The following is a 20,813-nucleotide window of genomic DNA, read 5'->3' as shown; positions in this document are numbered from 1 at the left end:
GATTATTCAGAAACATCATATGTTGATCAGAACAAAGGTGTCAGAATTTACACGAACAAAATGGCACTCGCAGCCACGGAAAAAAATAACGTGTGGTGATCTTTCCGTCTGTGCGCTGATTGAGGGATGATTGTGGAGTTGTTTGGTTTGAAAGCAGTTTCTGGCAAAAGAAATTAGGATAAAGATGAACACAGTGAGACTTCTGTCATCTTAAATTTAATACTTAATTTTTTTTTTTCTCACACAAACTGTGTGGTACCACGGTTCATTGTCACCATGGCTCCACTCACCAGTTGCTTGGCAACCAACTCCTCCTTGGAACTGATGCAACTGCTCGTGTCTCCATAATTACAGGCTCTTTTACAATATTTAGCAAAAACAAAAACAATAGAATTGCATGAAAAACAATATCTGATGAAGGTGGAATACAGCGATGCTTGCAGTTTAATTTGGTCTGCAATCGCATGGATTGCATCTGTGGTTATCCTGAATTAAAGTACACTATGCTTAGACTGTGTGTAGCTGTGGTATATAACAGCTGCTTAAAACTTTGGGATCACTTTCCAGTGTGCCTGTTTCTGAAATAAAAGCATATCTGTTTTAATTTTTTTAATCTAAAATAACATTTAGGCAGAGAAGAATTCTGAATGACATTTATTTATTTTAGATTATTGAGGATTTTAATGGAATAACTAAATACACTTTGTTTCTGTGGTCCAGTGGCATGCTGGGTTACCTACATGTATATAATTTAAAACGATCATTAGAAAAATAATTTGCACAGCAGAAATTGGTTATGCTGGTTAAAACACTGATTTATCTGACTAGTTATGTGTGTACAGTATCAGCCTTTGGGTTGGGTTATAGTCTCAAATAAACAAACTTTCTTCTGAAACATTTCTCTGTTGGGGTTCTAATAATTTAGTCCATGTGGGAAGATGTCAAATAACTGAAGATTTTGTACGACGATGTGCTCGCCTTCATTCTCAGAACAGCACGAAGGAGGAAAAAAAAAAAAAGAGGCAACAGTACTCAGCTGATCAAGAGCAGAAGAGCATCACAGTCCTTAGACTGAGTAACAGATCATCAGCAGGCAGCTTCATTAAATGTTACCCGCAAGTGCCGTATTGTGCTGGTTAGGAAAGGGACTGTGGAAACTTCTGGGTCTTGTTTTTTGTTTCAGTTTTGTTTTTGTTTTTTTACGCTTACCCTCATGGAATAACCTTCATTTTGTAAAATATGTCCACTCTGGAAAGTTTCAGAATAAAAAAAACAAAACAACGTCATTCACACAGATTGGTGCTGCAGACACACAAATCGTTTTTTGGGTTTTTTTTACAGCTACAATAATTAAACACGATAAACACTAAGACAAATCTGAGTGACCCAAACTTTTTTTTTTCCTTTTTTTTTTTTAGTGGTAGTTAATATGTTGCGCTCTTCTTTATTCTTGCTGGTGAAGCATGTGATTCCTCCAGCCAGGTGTTCGGCTCACCCCTCTGCAGGAAGGCGGACCTCCTGGACCCGAAGGGCTTCTCTGAGCTTGAGGAAGCGCCAAGGAATTCATAAAAAGGCCTACAAGATAATTAAACATCTGTGAGCAATTCAGAGGTGTGAAAAACCTGTGTGGGTGTGTGTGTGTGTGTGAAGAATGTATACCTGGGAGTTTAAACTGAAATTGAGCTGTCAGATGGTTGAAGGAAACCTTTTTAAGGAATAACAGACATGTCCTTTTACTTGTGTCTAAACCAGCTTAATTACAAAGCCTGGTAATTATTTAATGTCAGTGCAGTCTCATTAATGTAAGCAGTGACCTTCAGTGTGAATTTTGGCAGCTGAATGCAACAGTGATGTCTGACTAAATCTGTGATCATCATTTTACTTTAAGGAGCCTGAATCTAAACAGGATGAACTGTAACTTTTAATTGTAAGCTTAAATGTCTTATAATAGATTAGAGCCAAGGAAGTTTAATGTCAACAGAGGAAAGTCCACCGAAGAATGAACATCTCAGTGAAATGTCATCATGTACTTAATTTATCTTGCTCATAATAAGTGTACTGAAATGTCTTGACCGAATCATAGTTATGAGTTTAGTCAGGACGTGCGGTGCCTGGTTTTCTCACCCAGGTCTGGTCTCTTGCAGGATGAATCTCGCTGGCTGTAGTTGGAGGAAGCTGACGTGCTTTCTGTGGAGGAGGACTTAGTTGAGCCGACTGATGGTCTTAATGCTCCTGGAGGATTTGTTTTGGGCTTTGCCTGAGCTCCAATCGAAGCCGAGTTGCTCCATTCTGGATAACAGTGGCAGACAGGTAATATAAGTGAAGCCCAAAGTGGTGTTTGCTGCTTTGCTTTCATTGCAAGTTACCCCATAAGTTGAACTTTTAACAGCACCAAACAAAACAAACAGATTTGTTAGATGGAAGCAGTTATTCAGATTGAGTGTGATCAAGTCTTTGCATAGTATCAATATCACATACTAATTTCAGTACTACTTTATGAGCCTCGACAAAAAGGTTGCCATAAAAGTAACTGAACTGAAGTGACGAGGTCACGCTGTGTTACGTGTGGGTGCCATACCAGAGTGCTCCTCAAGACGAAAACGTCCAAAGCAGAGGTGAATCCTCCACTGTTTCCTGACGTTCTCCTTCATTAAACAGTGGAAGAAGAATATGAAAAGTCCTGCAGCAAATAGAAAAGTAAGAAAAGGTCGTGAGCTCAAGAAGATTAGATAAGATCTGGGTTTGTAGCTCTTTGTTCCTACGGCAGGTATTTCTAATTTTCTCTGGAGTAATTTCATGTAGAGAAGTAAACAGCAGTGGTTGCTTCACTCTAATATACAAAAGAAAGTATTATAAGAGAGGCCAGTAGAGGTGAAAGCTGTTGTGAAATAGTTGCATCATTTGGCTGTTTGATTTCTTCCTTTTCATCTTTTTTTTTTTTTTTCTTCATCCGAGCTTCTTTTGAACTCCGGTTGCAAAGCGGGTTGTTGTGGAAAACTGCACATGTGGTTAGCAAATTTTCACACAATAAATAAGCCCACAACAACACTCAAAAGGTCGTCTTCTTAAAGGTAAAGCACCACCTACAAGTCTGTGCATATTTATAATGTTTGATCATTGCTATCAGTCATTGCTATCTATATGCTATCCTTACTTCTCAAAATAGTTTTGACTGAATAAGAAGAAGAACTAACACAGCTGTTCATGTCAGCTAATAAAGACTCATTTGGCTGACCGAGACATTAAGTATTCAAAAAACTTCAACAGATTCAGGCTAAACAGTTGAATATAAGGTAAAAATAAGCTTGATGACTTTCAAACTTAAGAGAAAATTAGAAGTATGGTTTCTCTATGTGGATGTTTTTGAGCTTTCATTAACTGCCTCTGTACAAAAGGACAACCTTGCAGGCTGTTGAGTCCAGAGAACAGGTACAGCAGAACTATTCTGCCTGGCCCCCAGCTAAAGAAGCCAAGAGTCCATGTTAGCCCCAGTAACAAGGTTAGACTGGCAACTCCTTTCAAGTCCTGCATGACTCCACTCCTGGTCCCTGCCGGGCTGTTGGCTCGCATACGTCGAATCTGGATTAGAACCACCACAAAAACCTAAGAGGAGATTGAAAAGAAGCCTCAGAGTGGTTGGCTTACAGGAAAATGGTAAAAGGGTTAAAAGCAAATGTACACAGTAATAAAGAATGTGTCTAATATGAAGTTTTTTTCTAACTCCACCAGCCACTTTGTTAGATACAGCTGTTCAGCTGCTCATTAATTCAAATGTCTAGTCAGCCAGTCACATGGCAGCAGCTCAGTGCATTTAGGTATGTAGTCATGGTCAAGGCAACCTGCTGAAATTCAAGCTGAGCATCAGAATGAAGATTTCTGATGATCAGTTCTGATTATCATAATTTGGTATAAACAACGTTAAAGCATGGATCCATCCTGCTTTATATCAACAGTTCAGGCTGCTGGTGGTGTAAGGGTGTTGGGAATATTTTCTAGGCACACTTTGGGCCACTTCGTACCATCTGAGCATTGTTCAAACGACACAAGTTGCTTGAGCATAATTTCTGACCATCTCCATTCCTCTTTGATCACAGTGTCTCACGGTTGTTTCCAGCAGGATAATTCACCATGTCAAAAATTTCAGAAAATCTCAAACTGGTTCCTTAAACATGGCAGTGAATTTATGTTACTTAGATGGCCTTCACAGTCACCAGGCCTCAGTGATCACCAGATTAGGTAAAACGTAAGATTGACATCGTGGACACGCAGCTGACAAATCTGCAGCAATTGTGTGATGCTGTCATGTCAATGGATACCAAAATGTCTCAGGAATCTTTCCAGCAACTTTTTGAATCTGTGCCACAAAAAATGTTTCTGAAGACAAAAGTTATCCAGTCTGTACTGATTATCAAAAATGTTGCCTGTTAAATCCTGATATAGAAACGAATGAAAAATGTTGAATTTAAAGGGAATAAGGAGAACACATAACAATCTAAGAAGTCAAATCTTTAATGAAATGTGGAAATGATTTACCCCTGTGTTGAAGAGAAAGATGAACACAGCGTAGGCAACCACAGACACATAAAATGTCACATCGTCCTGGAGCCAGCAGCTGAGAGGGTGACAAACAGGAAAAAGACAGACGAGGCATTAGAAGACGAGATCAGAGAACATGATGAATGATCAGTGTGATGTGAAGTATTCTAATGAAACTGTAGTCGTATTTGAACCCCCTGCAACTAATGAAAACGTGTTACTGACTTATCATTCTTGCATCGTGTGTTTGGATAGCCTGAGAGTGTAATACCATGTTACATGACTCCAACATGACATCACATCAGCTTGATCTGGCTGAAAATAAGATGTGAAGGAAATGGTTTTATCGATTTTTGAAGATTTGTGGTTTTACATCATGAATTTGCTTTTGTAATTGGAGAAAATATGTTGTGATATACATTTCATTTTTTCCAGCTATTTTTCTTTTGACAAGATCGTGGATGGAAAAAAATACACATATATGTAATCCTGCTTGAAGTAGTAGAAAAAACAATGCAAGGAGTTTTTTTTTTTAAGAGATGGATATAGATTATTTAGCTAGAGAGAGAGAGATATTATATATGAAAGCTGAATGAAACCTTCAACTCTCTTCAGATCATCAAGTATGTATCAAGATATGAAAAATGAATAAAAGATGAATCCAAAACTCACAAGTTATCAGAGTTGTCCAGCAGCTGTAAGGTAGAAGAAGAAGTGTCTGTGTAGATGTGACTGCCGTAGGCCTCTCTGTTCACGATGAGCACCAGGATGCAAATCACCAGAGGAAGCCCTGGATGGCAATTTCAAATACATACAAGGGGTATGTCATACCCTTAAACGGAAAATATAATTGCTTTTAAAATGAACCCTTTTTGTGATATAAAAATAGCTGTCTAATGTAATGCACTTTTAGAATTGTTGATATTAAAAAATACCCAAACTCTTATGTAATCGCTGTGAGGCTATAGTTTAGGTGTCACACTGCTCGAAAAGCTCCTTATCAGGCAGTTTATTCTCTTTATGATTTCGGAAAGAGGGGAAATCATTAATATGGTCCAGTTCCATCCATCTGCTGTTTAAATTTTGATTTTGTGAGGTGCAGCCAATCAGAAGGTGACCTAAAGGGAGAGGAGCAAAATGGTTTAATACTCTGCACTGGGGCCCAGTATATGATAAAGATTATTTTGGAACCATGACTCATGCAGAGCATCTCTGCTAGAGTCTAACGATCTAGAGATGGACCTGGAAATGAGCATAATGCATCCCCTTTGAGATTTTTATGAGCTTTCAGTGTGTCATCACACCATATAAATAATAATGTTTTCTGTGTTGCCATTAACTAAAATTCAGTCATGCAAAAATGTGACTCACCCCATCCCAGAAGACAAAACTTGAGCATATAAGAGGGCACGTAGGCGTTGAATACTTTAACAAGGGCAAAGTACATGTTAACGGCCTCTAATCCCATCCAGGTGAATGATGCAAGCAGGAAGTAGTGCAAGGTGGAGGCCACAGCCACGCAGAGAGGGTACAGACCCCAGGAGGACAGCCAGGAGTTGACCAGAAACACCAGATTCAAGCCCAGCAGGGCCAGAGAGAGGTTGAGGAGAATCTGAGAGGGGTAGTCTCTACGAAGCTTTCTAAGAGAGATATAGACATCGTGGAGAAAGTCGAGAGGTTGGGTACAATGATACTTATGTGCTAGATGCAGATACACATACAGAGAAACCTTCAGCAGTGAAGTAAACAAACCTGAGAAATGCATGCATTAAAATACTACCATGACAGTGAAGCTTGAGCATCTCCTTCGCTGTATTCTAACACTGAAAATAATGTGTGACTCAATTAAAACAATAGTGTTTTGGATATAGTTGAATTGGTGTTGACAGGCCTGTAGTAGGACCCACAGATCTGTGCTGCATGTAAACAGAAAACAGACGGTGGTAAACGCTTACTCGAAAGCTGTGTACGTGAGAACAGTGATTCCCAAGAAGAGTGACGAGACTCCACAACCAAGATAGGTGATAATGGTCAGGATCTGCTCATTAGCAGGGTCCAGCTGAGTCCTGGCGACATCCTGGAGACATGGAGACGTTTGGTTACAGCGCTGGATTTTCCAGTGTGCATTATTAGCTCTTGGCTGATCCTGTTCCTAACTGTTCCCAGTGCCATGTGTAAACTTGCATAAAGCCCAGCATCTGTCTAACCACTACTACACTGCCCTATGACAGCTGGGATAGGCTCCAGCGCCCCCCGCGACCCTGAAAAGGATAAGCGGAAGCGAATGGATGGATGGATGGATGGAAACAACTTGTTAATCAAATCATTAAAAGTCGTTAATTTAAAAAAAAAAATTCCTCTTCGGTAGGCATTCATTACTCTGTAGGCTGAAAGCCACAGAGTAATGAATAAGGGACACTGGTCTGCACCACAGAAACCATGGAATAATTAAATAGTGAAATAAGTAAATGTTTTTAAATAACATTTATTAGAAATGAATTATAGATTCAATAGATTATGTATTTATTTCAAATTTTAACTAATTACAGACACATTTAATTATTTAATGATGAATTTATTCATTTAATTTTGGCGTTCTTGGTACTGAATAGCCCAGGAGGCATTTCTCATATGTATTATTATTAATATTGGTGCAATTGTTGCAAAACAGCAATCCCATTACAGTATATGTTGTCGGGAGTTACTCAAACATAATGAATTGTGTCAAACTTTTCTTTGCAGTAGTTTATTTTTAAATATTATTCCTTTAGTGCCCTCTGCTGGTTAAGCCTGGTCAAACCATATTGACACGTCTGCGATTCATAATTAGTAGTGTGTGTATTGTTGCTGCTTGTACTATCATGCCGTTACCAAAACTTTAAAGTGCTCTGCCAAAATGTGCTATTTAGGAAACAGTAAAACAATATCAAAGTAGTAGTTTGTACCAGAAGAACTCCAAAGTGTGTGAGATGATCACACAGGCAGGTTGTGTAGTAAGAGCTGCTGTTGTATTTCCGACATCCATAATTGTCCCAGCCTCCTTGTCCATCTGCATGAGAAGAGTCGTGTTTAATGTGGCCCGCTTCTTCCAGAGTTGATTTGAATTAGAAGAATAGGACTGAGATCAGGACGTACTGTTTTTATTGAAGTTCCAGTACACACACTCGACCTGCTTGTAAGGCTTAATCAGGGACAAAAGAAACATTAATGCATTCATTCATTAAAGCTGCTTTCATTACACGCAGTGTATATTGATAGAACAACCTCTCCTACTGTGTTTGGTATGAGATGTTGGAGTGTGACTTCAATATCTTCTTCCAGGTCTTTGATTGGACAGCTGGCGTTGGTCACACTGGCTGCCACCACAAAAGTGTTGAGTGTCTGATCCATTTGTGTCCCCTGAAATTAAAACACAGTATATATGAATAACATGTTTCACTAATAAGCATCTAAGCATAATTTGTTTGCATAAAAATCTTGACAAAGAAGTGGCTTCATAGAAAATACCACCTTAAAGAGCGATGCAATGGCGTAGAACTGAAACTGTATTCTCGGTGGGGTCTGGTCTGGGCCCCGTTGGGGGAAGCAGTGCTGCAGCGCAGATGGGAGGGAGATGAAAGCCAGTGTGCTGTTGAGGGGATACCTGTTGATAAAAATCTATAAAGACAAATTTTCTTAATTCTTTTTAAGGCGCAGGCAACATGTTTCAGCTAACAGCACCGTTGATTTCTGAGATGCACTGCAGACAATTTGAGCAGCATTAATTCGGTAAGTACAGATTCATCTGTAATGTTTGCTTAAATATCGCCAAAAGAGAAACATTTAGTGTCAGTTTCAAGCTGTTGCACACATCGCTGTTAAAAGCAATGACTGCAGAAAAGTCTACGGTTATTGGTTCAAAGCACGTTTTATTCCTTTTGTAACATCTACCTAAAACAGACTTCAGTGTGGAGCTGAATGTTGAATAGGTACACCTGTTCACCTGCTTCTTAATGCAGAAATTCACTTTTATTTATATAGTTCCAGTTGACAACAACAGTGGGCTGTAGGCACTTCAGATTATAAGATAAAGACCCTACAATATTAGAAAGAAACCTCAACAAACACAGGACTGCCCTATGAACGAGCAGTTGGCGACACTGGGAAGGAAAAACTCCCTTTTAACAGGAAGAGACCTCCAGCAGAACCAGGCTCAGGAAGAGGAAGCAAGCTGCTGAGAAGGAGCGAGGGGAGAGAGATGGGACAAATGACAAAATATCAAATCAGCCAATCACATGGCAGCAGGCTTGTAGACATAGTCGAGACGACCTGCTGAAGTTCGAAGTGAGCAACATAATGAGGAAGAAAATTTACAGAGAAATTTTGCCGACCTCTGGTTTTTTGCCAGTTGCATCAGACGCCACTCCAATCATTAAACTGTTAAACTCTCCAGGAACTACATCCACCACTGTGATGCCGATGGCTGGAGCGACCAGGGTGGAGAAACCCTCATAACCCACTATCCTGTCTCCCATTGCTTCTGTAATATTCAGGATGCTGGAGAGAAGACAGAAGATTTTAGTGTCCCCACATCAGATTGTTGGAAAAGTTTATTTCTCGTTCTGCATTCATTCCTTACTTGTTAGTAAAAGGCACCAGGTTGCTCTCAGATTTCAGTATGTTTGAAATAATGTTGAGAAGAGCTTGGCCCAGCTCTGGTGTGACCACACTGACGTTAATGATGTCCTGCAGCTTGTTGAGGACTATCGCCAGTTCCTCATAGTTGAGTGTGGAGTGGTTACTCAGTAAAACTTCAATCATATCTACCACATCCCGAGCACTATCTGGAAGTTAAATGTCACAACTTGTGAAATAATGCTTGAATGCATCCAGGCATTTTTATCCCATTCTAACTTGTAACACAGCACATGTCTAATAAGTAACAGGGTTTATGTTGGAAATACAGATGTTTGGGTAATTTTAGAGCTGGGGAAAAAGTCGGTGACTGACCGGCAGTTACACTGACATGGTACAGGTCAGGGATGGTTTCCACCACTGGAGCACAGTCTTCCAGCACTGGAGCCATCCAGTGGGTATTGAGCATGCCTTTACTGTCAAACAGAAGGTGGACAGAGGGAGAATGCTTAAAAAAATCTGCTGAGAGTAAAATCTTTAACCTTTTTAAAATTTTGTATCATCTGGTTATCCTGCCACCTCAGCATGTTGCATATCAACATTTGCTTGCCACACTCTTACTGGAAAATAAATGGCATCGGCTAACTACCTAACAACGGAAATGAGGTTAATTCGATGGATCGGTGACATTATGTGAGACCTCACACAGATGTGAGGCATTTTGATTCTGAGAATTACCGATCATTTAACCTCTCATTAGTGACACTGAGGTCTTGATTAATGCCTTTACAGCAGAGCCATCACTGAGTGTTGTGACACTGAGTCAACACGCAGTCTTTAGAACAGCAGTAAAGCCATATAAATATATACCAACGGATGTGATTAATACTCAGACTCGTACGTATCCATGTGTTAAATTTATCAGCCAGCCAAATACATAAAACACACAGCACACTTCAACTGTAAACATGAGGACAAATGTCAGAGCGTGTGTACTTTAGCAGTGTCGGTCTAATAAATCTTTACTGCTGGATTGATTTCCATTACTTTAGCTGCAGATATCCAGGGCATCAAGAGGATGAAGCCCAGTAATTTTTTTATGTTTTTTCACTAGTAAAGGTTTATATTGTTGGGTAGACAAATCCAGCAGCCCTGATAATTCTAAGCTTTTAAAAAAGTCACGTACATAGATGACGAAACCCACAGATTCATTGCAACTTTAACAAGAGATATTATTCTTAAGCTGGTGAGCGAGTTGCCCAGCAGTCTTTCACACTGTGCTGCTTTTAAACCCAACCATGTCACTGACCTGTTGCCATTTAATCTCATATTTTGTGAGATGTTTCACTTGGACTACAAATGAAAAATGATTAAGAGTCTGAGCTCTCACCAGTGTCGAGTGGCGTAGTGGTCAGGGTTCTTTGGGCACGTTTGATTCGCAGTTTCTCCTCCTGAAGTTTCAGGCCACACGAACAGCCCTTTCAGGGTTTGGCGGATTTCTGCATTGCACTTAAATGACACTGCAACAATGAGATGTTTGAGAAAGAGATCAAAATGAGAAGATTTTCAGGGTTGGGTCCCCCCCCCCTTTTTGAACTCACGTATCTGGCTTATCTCTATGTCCTCAGTGCGTATGGAGATGGACTCATTTTCATAAGGTTTTTGCAGTATGTATTGTATCAGGTTTTCGATTTCCTCTATGTCTGACTGCATCATGACTTGGACCTGGAAAATACAGCTCTCTCTTCTGGAAGTAACAGAGTTAAATATGGTTTGCAGAATGACAATGGGCTCATGTACATAGCAAATATAACATCATGATGTTATACTTTTTTAATATTACCTGCGTAAAGGCAAATAAAAATGAACAAAGTAGCAGCCAGTTTCCTCCTCCTCCAGGCAGAATTTCAATTTTTTTGTTTATTGTAATCAGTTCTAAATAAAATTGTATGGAGACACACGAAGCTTACCTCGGATCTGTGTATGCTAATACCTGGGAAAGAGTAAAAAAGATGAAGATGAAGCTTTCAGGGGAGAAACAGCCTTTTGGTTTAAGAAGGCACTGACACCTTTTTTATGCTTACTTACTCTGGTAGGGTATTCTGACTGCAGCTTAGGATGATTTCTGGAAGTGAGATCAGTAACTTAAGTTGTTCAAATTGAAAGACCTTTGCGTTCATCAGAATGTGACATATTTCTGGAAATGGGTGAGTTGATGTGTGGTACTCTACCTTTGAGCTTTGGGGACTAGCTGAAATTCAAGCACTGTCATGAAGTTGTTTGGTAGGCTATTGTTGAGCTGTGAAGAGGATGTTAGCATTCATATTACTGCATTACTTATGCTGTCAGGATTTTTCACCCCTATATTTAACCAAGTGAAGGAAAAATAGTTTCCTGTATCTTAAAATAAGAGCTTAGGTGTTCTGTAAGACGTACCCAGGACCTAAGGATCTGTTCTGTGTCACAACCGCCTGTTATGGACACGTTCACCTTAACCTGAAAATACAGTTCTGCAAAGGAAATTGAGACGGATCAGAAAGTTTTCACCAAGACATTTACGATGACAGATGAACCGTGATGTACATGCAGTTGGGAAACTGACCGGAAACATTTTCAGGGTGTGTGGCAATGGTCATGGCCGTGGCCACGGTAGTAGTACTTGTACTTGTGATGATGCTCGTGGTTGGGGGTCTAAAGTCGGTGGTAGAAAAGGACGTGGAGGATGGTATTGTGGTCGTAGTGGTAATATTTGTCACAGGAGAAGGCTGTGTCATCGTACTGGGGCTGCTGGTGTCAACTAAGAAACCATCTGGAAGATGCATGTCAGAGACCCACAATTAGTTTTTCTGCAAATGCTTCACAAGACCACACACGTACAGTGCTTTAAAAAATGATTAGACCACCTCACAATGAACGGTTTATGCCACGTCTACTTTAAATGAACAATATTTGTTATTACAAAAATGTTGTTTCTAAAAAAAAATGTGTTTGGTTAGTCCAAACGTATGCACAAACTCTTCAATCAAAATGATATTTGTTCATGTTAAAATATAGATAAATGTACAAAAACAGAAATAAATAGAAAAACACCCTTAAAAAATGAAGATGCTGGTTATTTATTTCTTGATCAGAAAAATTAATTTTTATTATTGAATGTTATGCACTCAAGGAAGTCCAGTTTGCCAGTTAAAATCTGGGGATATAAATGTGAATTAAGTTTGATATTCCTCCTCTGTGTCTGCAGAAAAGCTGGAGAACATTAAAAACTTGCAAGCTTAAACTGATTGGTTGTTGGTACGTATACCAAGGTAATGACCTAAAGCTACTCCACAGCTTTGCAGAGATTATTCGACCAAGAAAAAACAAAGCAAGACCAGGAAGAAACTGTTATGAAAGCCAAATGAGCTTATAAAAAAAAATAAAGTTTTTTTGGTTATTATGTACGAATTATAATTAGTTTTTATTAACTATTATCGGTTTCTGTTGAGAATTATTTCCTACCGACAGGCGTGGTGTGTATGTTTTCTGCATCTGCTTGCAGCTGTAGCAAACCACTGGAGTCGTTGTAGGGATTTTTAAGCCTCGTGGCTATTAGAGACTGCACATATGCCACATCCAAGGCAGGGATGACATTCACGTATACGTGGCAGCGAAAACTACAAGGAAGACACAAAGTCATGGTTTAGATACCACGTTCTTATTCTCTTCTACAACAATGGTTTTCAGGTATTTCAATTAATCAACCAAACGCTATTGCATCAGTGTATATAGTAGGTTTTTTTTCTATTAAGATGAATGTTTTTCCCAGATTATGAAAATTTGGCAAACTTTAGAAGCAAAGAATTTTTTGTTTTGTTTTATATACAAATGAAAGAAACTTGTCTGTACATTTTTTAATAATTTCAGGTAGAAATCACACAATATTCTGGGAACTGTAAATCTCTACCATATTACCTGTTGCTACTGGAGGGACCGAACCGCATCTGAAGAATAAAAGAACATTTTACTCAACTGTTTAACTTTAAACTTGTACTAGATTTGCAGACAGTTGATACGTATGAAACAAGTTTTTCTGATAAAGATGCTGTCACAGCTATATTTGCATTAAGATGACTTCCCCTCATTCATATATCAACCTGGTGCATCAGTTGAGCATTGATGTTCTTACCAGCTGGTCTTCATATGGTGTTTTTACGAGGTCTTCTGTATTGGATCTGAAAATAAGAAAATCAAAGAAACTCAGTAACCTTACGGCCCATTTGTTCCCCTCCTCTGACATGTACTATAAAACAAGATTTAATTGGTGTGACACACAGTGAGATTCAAATGAATTTTATTGCGAAATACACCGAGTAATGGCTGAGTTGTAAATGTAAATCATCTCCTACCTGGACAGTTCAAACACAGATACTATGTGTAAATAGATGTCGCTCGGCAGCTCCTTTCTGAGCTGCAGGAACAACAAAGAGCAGAAGGCAGTGTTATAGCCGCTGAGATTTACTGCTGCTGAATAAATGTAAAGTAAAGCCTGCACAGTATAATGACGTTCAAAGCAGCAGGGTCTGGCATTTTTCAGAGAAATAAATGACGAGAAGTCTGACCCTACACACCTCTGCCAAAGCTAAAAATTCCTGCCACAGCACGCACAAAATTCCTGGATCCAAAACGATTTCTGGATATCGTTTTGGATATTCTCTTCAGAATATAAAAAAAATGCTCTAAATTTATCTTATTTCAGTAATTTATGGATTTATGGAGATGTGATTTCGCTCTTTCTCACAATGGTAAAGATTTTGAAAATGGTAAAAAGAATTTGGACCAAATGTGGATCATGTTTGGAATTACTCACAAATCCATTGATAACCTTTTGATTAAAACGGTTAATGAAAACAAACAAACTGAATAAATGACATGAACTCATTGGCAGAGGTAATAAAAATAATTCTTCTTATACCAGTTTTTCAAGAATTTAAAAATAGATGAATAAACCTTATTTTTTGTTGAAGTTTTTGTTTGTTTTACCCATTGATGTGCGATGTCTCTGGCTGTGTAGAGCTCAGTTTTGTTCCCATCCTGACGAATAATAGTAATTATCAGTTTCACTTGGTAAATGGACCATGCTGCCAAAGAGAACATAAAACTGCATTAAATGTTTGTAGATTTCATTAAAGACAATAAAAAACCAAGAGTGACAACATTCAAGGCTACTTCAGTGTGTGTATATATTTATATATATGTTTTACAGTTTGACAGATTTTTTTCTTTATCTTATCAATATTTGAACCTGACCAATATATCAGCTCGAAATTAAAGAAGAGACGGGAGAAATTATCATATTATCTTAGTGAGGACTCATAAATAACTACAAATAAAAAATGTTGAGAAATCTCTGGGGTTTTTATGTCTGAATGAAGAAAAAAGTATCAGTTGATATATCAGATTATTAAATCACTAAATATTGGTATCAGTCTTAAAAATCCTCACATCACTCTGCCTCTAATTAATAAAGGCTGCTTATTATTATAAACCAGTAGCTCTCAAACCTCAGAGGCCTGTAGAGTAAAATGACATTACAGGCTACAGCCCATCGTTTCCATCAATCATTAACAATTAAAATGATCCAAGTTGGACTTGACTTAATTGAAAGTCTGTGTAAAAACATCAGCATTTTTATTTTTCCTAAAAAATAAATTTATTTAGCTTAGTTTCACCAACAGCCACCTGGTGTGTCTCCCCGCCCCAGGACTGCGACCTGCCCAGTAGGTTGAGAACCACGGTCATAACCTATATATTTTGTATTACGGTATGAAGAAAAGATCAAACTGTATTTTTTCCTATCTGCACTGACCTAAAACTGGAGCAGCGCTTTAAGCTAGAGGGAAAGATTCATGTGGAACTAATACTGCGTTTTTCATATGGCTGAACAGACTGTGTGAAAGGAATTTTCTTATGTAAACGAAGCTCTATAGTGCTATGAAAGAGGATTAGGGCCAGTGAAAGAAAAAAATCTTTAGTGGTCATGAGTTCTGACTTCTTCCATATTTCTGAGAAAAACTGGAATGTTTTTTTTTTCAGTCCTTTTTCATAAAATTCCTGCATTTAGTAGCCAAGAAATTAGAATCATTAATAAGTAAAAGTGTCAACATTTATCAGCTTATTGAAACTGTAGACTGTTCCAGTTTTGCAGAGATGAAACAAGCTGCTTGATTAATGCTTCTAATTTTCATCTAATTGATTATAAATTTGTTTTTATATTTACTTAACTGCCAAATAGACAGGTGGTGAGTATTTAATGCGAGGGGATACACCAGAGACAGCCAACAAACTATCGGTGAGGCTGGAAAAAGCTTGATGAATGTGGCATTTACTGCAATAAAATAAAATCAGATGATAACGGCAAAGGTTTGAAGTGAAAGTATTCAGGGTTTATAAGTTGCATGCTCACTGCAATTCAGGCTGGGATCTTGGAGTGGAGCACAGATCTGAGTGTCCCAGTTGTCTCTCTCCCACTTCACAACATCCCCCTCTGTACAGTTCATTGATGCCACTTCCTTGCTGCTGCGTTCTCTCCCCCACATCCGGAACAGAGAGAGTTTTCCCGACACACCGGTAAAAGGAATGATCTGTATGTTGTCGTTTACAATGAAGTGTCCTGATCCCAGAGTGAGCGATCCATCGGGGGCCAGTGTGGAGCATGAGGAGGAGGTAAAAGTAGCTCCATAGAGAACTGTGAGAGAGGGAAGGGGTACAAAAGGTGGTCAAGGAAAGACTAAAAAATCACTGAAACAGCCAAGGCAGGTTTTCCATATCCTTTTCTAAACAGTGGATGTAGCTGTAGCCTCCATTCATTTAAGACGTCATGAGCACAAACACAAGACTCTTGATAGTGACCTTTGTAAGCAGATTATCACTTGATGCAACCATGTTATCAATATATAAATCATTGAGATGTTCCAGCCAGACAATTTTTAGATAATAGACTGAAAAGGAGCACCTGAATTCAGTATTGCCTGACATCCTGTGTAGGAAAATCAGAATCAGTTACAGGAGAAAACTGAGAGGATCAGACTTCTAGATCCCAACAGCCATTTCTAAACACTTTATTTCTTCACCCGTTTTTCTTTTTTCGATCTTTCTTACTGTCATCTTTCAGTATTATGCTTAGTCTGTCTTTCCTTTTTCTCCTTTTTTGTGCTCCTTTTAGATAAGATAAGGAAAGCAATCGAGGATCTACAATCTGAGAACTTCAATTTTTTTTTTAAAAAAAGGAACTTTATGACATATGGTAAAGATCCTACAGTATTATAGCAATAACCTCAACCATCACACAGTTCCCTATGTGTTAACACTTGGCAACTGTGTGGAGGAAGAACTCCCTTTTAACAGGAAGAGACCTCAGGCAGAACCAGGCTTAAATAACACAGAGTGAAAAACATAAACTGTCAAAACATTGCAAGTGGCAATTGCATGGCAAGTGGAGTAGAAATGCTCAAATCTACCATGGGAAGTCTCCCAGCAGTGAACGGCTCCGATTTTTGCATAAAATGAGTGTGGCAGCTCTCCCAGGTGTTACAAGTTTAACAAGTTTAAAGTTTAACATCATGGTATCCATGAAAAAGAGGATTAGCAATGTTAACAGGAAGCTAACAACAGGAAGTTAACAGGAACTAGGTCACTATTACATCTCAAGATCTACCATGTTCTGACTGATGGATCTCTAAAAGACTAAAATGTCACTATCACTTAGGACATAAATGAAGACAGAAAAAAACAGCGCCAAGTGTTTGTAGGGTTAGTGAAGTTTGGCTAGCTGACATAATGTGTGCTACCTGGTGGCCACCTAGACAGCTATGATTAGGATGATATAAACATGTTAGCAGAGTGAAGGTGGAGGTAAAAGACCTCAATCGTATTGCAGGGGAAATACACCATAAACAAACCAAACTTCAGTTAAGAGAATCATCTGAGATGATCCATGCACAAAACTCAACTCGACAAAATGACTAGCTTGATCTACTCACTGAAATCTTAGTTGGCTTTAGATAGGGTGACCATATTTTGGCTTCCAAAAAAGAGGATACTTGGCCCAGTCATGAAGAACTTTAATAATACTGTTTGTTTAAAGAAAATTTTAACATATTTAAATGATGCCTTCTCTGTGCGGTTAATGAATGGTGAAATTAATAATGTCATATAGACTTTTACAAGTCAGTAAGTGCAATAAAAGAGGACGGTTGGTCACCCTACTTTAGAGTGATTCTTTCGTGAAGTGTTCAGGTATTTGGTGTACAGCCCATAGGCTGTAGTTCCATCATAAGGTTATAAAAACACAGCTAAAAGATGTGGTGCACATCAGTGGTGCTAATAACAAGCTAGAGAAGCCAACAGTTACAACTGATTATTTTTAGGGGATTGTTTATATTAAATAAAACAAGATACAAAGCATTACAACACGTTAAAAAGACAGCAACTTTAATGAACACAGTAGGAGCTTGGACCTGGAAGCAGGGTTGATGCGCCATCACTTAACAAATGGATAGCCACATAACTCGGGGGGACCCAGTCTGGGTTCTTACTTCTCTAGGAACAGGGAAACTCTAGATTGAGGTTACCTGAGCCTTACTGTCCCTCATCTAAGTGTGTATTTTGTCTGGATGTTCCTATATTACTGAGTCTGCCTTGGTGTTTTTCATGCTTGCTCCCCTTGGTTTAGGATTTTTGTCTCAATCCCTGAGAGGATATACAACACCCAGTGCAACAAATACCTAAGCTGAGGGGGGAAATCATATAACATATAACCCAGTTTTTTTAATCACTCAGAAAGGGAGAAAATTGGAAATATGTTAAACTACCAGCATGGAGGCCAAAATGTGGGATAGAGTAACAGGTTATTATTAAATACAGCAAGCCTGTAACATATTGTTGGCCCTTTATAAAACAAGCTTATGAGCAGACTCATTAAATCTGTGACCAGTTTGTGACATAAAAATGTCTTTTAACTTGACTTAAGTAATCCCAGAATAAAATTATGTTTTTAAAGAACACACGATGAGAGGAAACCCACCTGCCGTGAGGTTCAGCAGGGTCCCTTTAAGGTATAAGGCAGGTCTGTCTTTTGTATGTGACCAGGTCAGGCATAGTGGGTACCACTGTGACTCAAGGAGGTTGATCTTCTGGGTCCTCCACTCCACGCCAAACAACCAGACCACTAAATGACCCGCCTTAAACCCCAGCCCCAGCTCAGCATACTGTGCCATTGGATGTCGGTACATAAAGGCGGTCCATGGTGAGGAACCTATGGTCTAGACATGTTTGGAGTTAGTGAGATTTCATTTCTTTAACTGTTCGGCCCCTTTAAAAATATCCCTGTGACAGTTAAACCAGTTGTAAGTGGAGGACATTTATCATCAGTACCTCCTCTAGATTCAGGTAGAAGCAGACTGTGAGCTCTTGCAGGGCGGGGATGGTGATCTGACGCTTTAGTGTCCAGTGGCTGCATCCCGCAGTGAAATCAGCCACTTCCCCCCATAGGCTGAACCTAGGCGCTGAGAGAAAACATTGTTTTTTATTAAAAAGTGTGCTTCCATAGCAGGAAATCTGAACAAAGGGAGAAGGTTTTACCTTCAGAACCTTCTGCATTGAGTTTGATCCTTTTTCAGTTTTAGTTAAAACTGAGTGTTGTCACAGTGTGTTGGGAAACCTCAGTTATTTGTTTGTATTTAAACAGGGTTGGGTTTTTTTCTTTGGTTTGTTTGTCTGTTGAAACGAAATATGTTTTTAATTTTTCATCTGAATTAAATAATTACTATATTATTGACGTGTTTGAACTGTTTTATGCATAATGTCCCATTTTCAGAGGTTTATAATTAATTGGACAATTGACTGGCAGGGAGTTTCTGTTCTCTGGTTATTAAGCAGAAAAAAGAGTGGAGTTTATTCCAGGCTTTTCAGTGAAACTCCATTATTGGGCTGAAAAAGCAAAACAACCCGGTCAGAGAGATAGCAAAACCTTTAGTAGTAATGAGCAATCTGCCTCGTTCTTACAAAGCTTGCATGCACCAACCAACTCACCAACAACAAAAAGCCAGAAAGACCAGAAAAAGCAACGAAAATTGAATCATTTCCATGATTATTTCCTAAAAGAAGCTTTACAGCTTTACAACATCTAACAAAGTAAAGAACACTCAATGAGGGGTTGAGCGGATCTACCAGTCCACAATCAAGAGACATCTTCATGAATAGAAATACGAGGGTTTAAAACAGGGTGCAAACCTCTGGTTACACTCAAGAAGCCCTTTTTCATACTTTAGACCAGTGGTTCTTAACCTTGTTGGAGGTACCGAACCCCACCAGTTTCATATGCACATTCACTGAACCTCTCTTTAGTGAAAAATAAAATATGATTTTTTTCAAATTCAAGACATAGATATGTTTTTTACTGGTGCACAAAATGAGCCGTGCATGTCACGGCGTAGGCTCTGCCGAACCCCTAGGGTTCGATCGAACCCAGGTTAAGAATCACTGCTTTAGACTCAAAAGACAGAAAACATCTAAAAGAGCACAGCTCTAAAAAACAAACAAACAACCTTTATAACCCTTAAAATTCTGCGAGTTCACTTACCTTTGAACATCTGAAAATGGGGGACTATATAAAAATTCCTCAAAGTTAATTCAATGCTTTTGTTAACATTGAATTCAACCCATAGATTGTTTGATTTGAAACGCACTGTGGTGGTGTACGGAAGCTCAATCACAAAAAAAGAAAAAAACACTTATAAACCTAACTGTTAGTCTCATTGCAACTCTTTTTTTTTAATTGTCGAAAATGTTGTTACCTTAATGGGTAATTATTTTTTTTGCTTTAGAAATTATCATTAGTTTGTTTTGCGGCCACTTTTACAGACCCGGCCACTTTAAAAGGAACGTATGAGGAACAAGGAGTCTTTTTTTTCTTTACTTATTTAGCCAGCAGGAGCTGAATCTGGAGTCAGTTAAACTGTCTACAGTATTACATCATGCTTTTCCACCTTTCACCTTGTGGTCTTTAATGGCTCTACATGATATACGTGATGTTTGTTTTAGATATTCTTGACTTTTTTACAATCAGCTGACTTTCTCACAGAACCGTGGCTTTAGGTAATACGCAAACATGATTTGTGATAAAATAAATTGTGATCTCTTTTGAATTTTTCCCGTTTTTTTTAGTTGTTCCTACCTTCCGCTTTAGCAGCACCCGGGCTGCCCAGCAGAGACAGAGAGAAAAAAACATTCAGGTAATTTTGAAGGATGATCATGATGAAATCTGAAAAATAAAATAAAATAATTACACTATTATTTGTGCGTTAACTGCATGAAACAAAAGAGAAAATTCTAGAGACAGTGACCCACTGTTACTCCAATAAAGTAATTTTATTATTAGAATTATTAGAAGCATCAAAGTTTATCAAAGTTTCAAACTTACCTTCGACAGAAATGCCTGAAAGCCAGGAGATGAATCTGAAAGTAAATCCTGGTCGAGATTCTCAGCAGCTACACTTCATCCTGCAAAGTCTCAGCTCACTGGTTTCGAACAAGCTCTGAGACGATGCATAAAAATCAAGTCACAAACCTTTCTCTGTGACCGTGAAGCAGGTAATGCTGTTGTCTGGCTGTGATTGGTCGGC

General features: G+C 38.7%; 2 protein-coding genes across 2 annotated transcripts; both read right to left on the bottom strand.

The window, feature by feature from the left end:
• Positions 1 to 1,273: 1,273 nt before the first annotated feature.
• Positions 1,274 to 11,023, bottom strand: LOC102082757 (adhesion G-protein coupled receptor G4). The gene is made up of 18 exons (XM_013272410.3): positions 10,994 to 11,023; positions 10,752 to 10,897; positions 10,541 to 10,670; positions 9,526 to 9,626; positions 9,155 to 9,359; positions 8,907 to 9,072; positions 8,047 to 8,193; positions 7,801 to 7,935; positions 7,672 to 7,717; positions 7,482 to 7,585; positions 6,492 to 6,613; positions 5,908 to 6,176; positions 5,209 to 5,326; positions 4,534 to 4,612; positions 3,402 to 3,603; positions 2,579 to 2,680; positions 2,125 to 2,289; positions 1,274 to 1,575 (listed from the first exon to the last, which is right to left on the bottom strand). Exons 2-18 carry the CDS (start codon positions 10,864 to 10,866, stop codon positions 1,445 to 1,447), a joined length of 2,337 nt encoding a protein of 778 aa, XP_013127864.2. The 5' UTR covers positions 10,867 to 10,897; positions 10,994 to 11,023; the 3' UTR covers positions 1,274 to 1,444.
• An 11-nt stretch (positions 11,024 to 11,034) lies between these two features.
• LOC102079089 (uncharacterized) lies at positions 11,035 to 20,688 on the bottom strand. Its single transcript, XM_019363529.2, has 15 exons — positions 20,612 to 20,688; positions 20,366 to 20,452; positions 18,565 to 18,695; positions 18,215 to 18,452; positions 15,596 to 15,877; positions 14,173 to 14,270; positions 13,539 to 13,600; positions 13,319 to 13,364; positions 13,105 to 13,133; positions 12,652 to 12,806; positions 11,753 to 11,959; positions 11,587 to 11,660; positions 11,382 to 11,449; positions 11,239 to 11,275; positions 11,035 to 11,143 (listed from the first exon to the last, which is right to left on the bottom strand). The coding sequence occupies exons 2-15, from the start codon at positions 20,442 to 20,444 to the stop codon at positions 11,117 to 11,119; spliced, it is 1,533 nt and encodes a 510-aa protein (XP_019219074.2). The 5' UTR covers positions 20,445 to 20,452; positions 20,612 to 20,688; the 3' UTR covers positions 11,035 to 11,116.
• Between the last annotated feature and the right edge of the window lie 125 nt (positions 20,689 to 20,813).

The sequence above is a fragment of the Oreochromis niloticus genome, linkage group LG10, assembly GCF_001858045.2.
Source record: "Oreochromis niloticus isolate F11D_XX linkage group LG10, O_niloticus_UMD_NMBU, whole genome shotgun sequence".
In the NCBI taxonomy this organism is placed as follows: domain Eukaryota; kingdom Metazoa; phylum Chordata; class Actinopteri; order Cichliformes; family Cichlidae; genus Oreochromis; species Oreochromis niloticus.
Note: the sequence above shows the minus strand (reverse complement) of the source record. Positions and strands in the feature narration are given on the sequence as shown.